Here is a 3,003-nt window from a genome sequence, read left to right as displayed (position 1 = left end):
CAGCAGCCAGTAGCTCCCTGAGAAGCCTGTGTCTCCCATCGTAGATCCTCCTGCATCCCTGCTCCAGTCCAGCTTCTCTTCCTCACACCCAGCCATCTGCTCAGAGGCTGCACCAGCCTCCCCCTCGGCTGCTGGAGGGCCGGGGACGAGGGTGACTGAGCCAGAAGTGATTTGGTCACGGAGTCCAGGGCTGCCTCCCAGCTAGCTCCATATGGGGGCCTGGATCGGCCCTCCTTAGAACAAAGGGGCATCTTAAACCCAGCCAGAGGGTCCTGCCTCAGAACGATTCATCACTCACCAGCCGTCCAGAGCAACTGTGCAAATGCCCTCAGAGCCAGGAAGAAGCCTGTCAGCCATCAGACAGGGAAGGGGCGGCATGCCACTGGAGTTACGGGGTGCTCGGACTGCAGCCCTGGCTCCTCTGCCTGAGCCTCCCCTGGCTCAGTTTTCTCATCTGGACAAGGGGGCGACGTGGCCTCTCTCCCAGAGTCCTTGCAATGACCAAATCAGGTCATTTGCATAACGCTTTTGTGCAGGGTGCCCAGCGTTCAGCAAATGCTTAGCTCGAATGATTACCAACCAATTCAAAGCAGCCTCTTGCAAGGGCACCCTCCTCCAGAGGCACTGACATGTGGGATGGGGAATATTTTCCACTTGCCCCAAATATTGCCCCTTCCCAACAGCAGTGCTTCTCAGTCACGGTCCCCACCCCTCCTCCCAGCCGGCCACCTCCCCATGATACATGGTTCGTGTGGGCAGTGCACTTCCGGTTCACACAGATTAAACAAGAGCCACAGACTTTCCGCAGGACCAGCCGTTAAAGCGCATCCATCGTCTTTGTCACGCAAACACAGCACAGCCCTAGAGCTGGAACTCGCTGGCCTTCTCTCTCTCTCTTCCAAAACACATTAGCAGAAAGGCGAGAGGAGTGACATCATCACTGAGCTGACCCTGAGATCATGCAACCTTGTATTAAATGTTAGGGTCTCCCGATGCGACCCTCCTGCCTCTGCCTCCCAGCTACTGGGATTATAGCTGTGTGCCAGGGCGCCTCAAACCTGGGCTTCTCATGTGGCCTCTACTTGCCAAGCAGCAGTGACTCACGGGAGCTGCCACAATTGGGCCCCTACCATATATTTTTTTAAAAGCAAACTATTGGCACGTTTCAGAACTTTATTACTGGGATAGCAAGTTCTTATCCTACCCAGAAGGTTTGAAGCTTAGCACATATTTTAAAATTGCAACATGGGGACCAGCAGGTGGCATGGTGGTTAAGTCGCTGGACTCCTACACGGCCAACAGCAGTTCAAGTCCCAGACCTAGCAAGCTGAAAATCACAATGGGCACAAGTGTGTGTGTGCCCCAAATCCCAACAGTAGAACGGAGAAGGGATTGCGCCGTGGCCATCCACTCAGAGGGTGATTTCTCACTCTTCCTCTCCGTCTCCCTCTGAATGTCTCCAGTGAGCACACACGCCCTATGGCAAAAGGAAAAAAAAAAAAACATAAAAGTATGGCAACTGTTTATCTTTGCCATAGTACATGTGTGCATGTGCTAACCAGAGACAGAGAAAGTGAGAAATCATCCCACAGAGGGGATGGCCATGTCGCAATCCCTTCTCCTCCATTCTCCTCCTGGGATTTTGGGCACGCGCACACACATGATTCTCAAACTGCTGGGTCTGGGACTTGAATTGTGGCTGACCCTGTGGGAGTCTAGTGCCTTAACCACCACGCCACCTGCTGGCCCCAGCAACAGTTTATCTTTTTATTATTATCATTATTTTATTTAACTTTATTTATTCATTTATTTTTCATTTGACCAGAGAGTGAGCAAGAGAGCGGAAGTGAGAAAGCAAGCCACTAGGTCCAGGACTCGAACCATGGTTGGTGTTTTGGGAGTCCAGTGCCCTTAATCAAGCCACCTGCCGGCTCACAACTGTTTATCTTTAGACAGGAGAATCCTACTAGACAGACCAGTATGCTCACAGTACGGAAGGCACAGAAACTAAGGCACGTTGACTCACGAGGTGGATGAAGCTTTCTCTACCCCCTGCCTGAGTGTCTGGCTACATTCTTGTCAATTCATAGTCCAGTCAGTTAAGTGAGCATACAATATGATTCCACCACCACAAATCAGTGCTCTGCACCCCTCGGCCGACCCATGCGTCATGAGACCCAGGCCCTGGGCTGAGCCTGGATGACCATCTGGCTTACACAAAGGGAAGACAGGGACGTCCACTTACTTGCAGCCTGGATGCGTGCCTTCCGGCTGACCACCAGCCCAAAGCGGTTCTGAGCCACACACTCGTAGTCGCCCTCATCTGAGGGGCCGCCCCGCTCCAGCCTGAAGTGACGGATCAGCAAGGACCCGTTGGCCAGCAATGTGGAGTTGGTGCTCTCTGGCAGCTCCACCCCGTTCTTCCTCCAGGTCACTCGCACTGGAGGGGTCCCCTCCACCCTGCAGCCCAGCACTACAGGCTGCCCGGGGACTGCGACATCATCGCTCGGTTCCACAGCAAAGGCCAGTTCTGAGGAGTAGCCAATACCTACATCAGGGAGGGGAGAGGGAGGAAAAGGAGACATCCGTGTGAGGGGACAGCCCGGAAGAACGCCACAGAGGTTCCGAGTCCCTTAAGTCTACGTACCCTAACCCCACGTTTCTGCAAGTTTCCCCCCATATAATCGATGTATACCTTTGTGGACTCTAACATGTTTTTAAAAATTATTTTATTATTTAACTTTGTCGTTTCTTTATTTTAATTTGACCAGAGAGGGACAGAGAGAGAGAAAGTGAGAAAGGAAGCTGCCAAGTCTAGGATTTGAACCACAGTCGGCCATGTGGGAATCCAGTGCCCTGAACCACCACACCACCTGCCGGCCCTTCTAACATGGTTTTTAAGGCATGCATACAGTGCACCATAATCAAATCAAGGATAGACCCATATTCCTCTTCATTAACATTGAATCTTACACGATGTTGTGCACATCTGTTAAGAGTCCT

The 3,003-nt window shown here is 52.2% G+C and overlaps 1 protein-coding gene across 1 annotated transcript in view; it reads right to left on the bottom strand.

Moving 5' to 3' along the window:
• Positions 1-2,585, bottom strand: part of LOC102490491 (immunoglobulin superfamily DCC subclass member 3) — a gene marked incomplete at its 3' end in the record, with an annotated part of 40,794 nt that extends 38,209 nt beyond the window's left edge. The window contains exon 1 of the mRNA XM_006153514.1: positions 2,246-2,585. Within this exon, the coding sequence (XP_006153576.1) occupies positions 2,246-2,585 (340 nt within the window). The remainder of the gene's footprint in view (positions 1-2,245) is intronic.
• Positions 2,586-3,003: the final 418 nt, after the last annotated feature.

This window comes from Tupaia chinensis, unplaced genomic scaffold (genome assembly GCF_000334495.1).
Source record: "Tupaia chinensis unplaced genomic scaffold, TupChi_1.0 Scaffold000377_2, whole genome shotgun sequence".
Lineage (NCBI taxonomy): Eukaryota > Metazoa > Chordata > Mammalia > Scandentia > Tupaiidae > Tupaia > Tupaia belangeri.
Note: the sequence above shows the minus strand (reverse complement) of the source record. Positions and strands in the feature narration are given on the sequence as shown.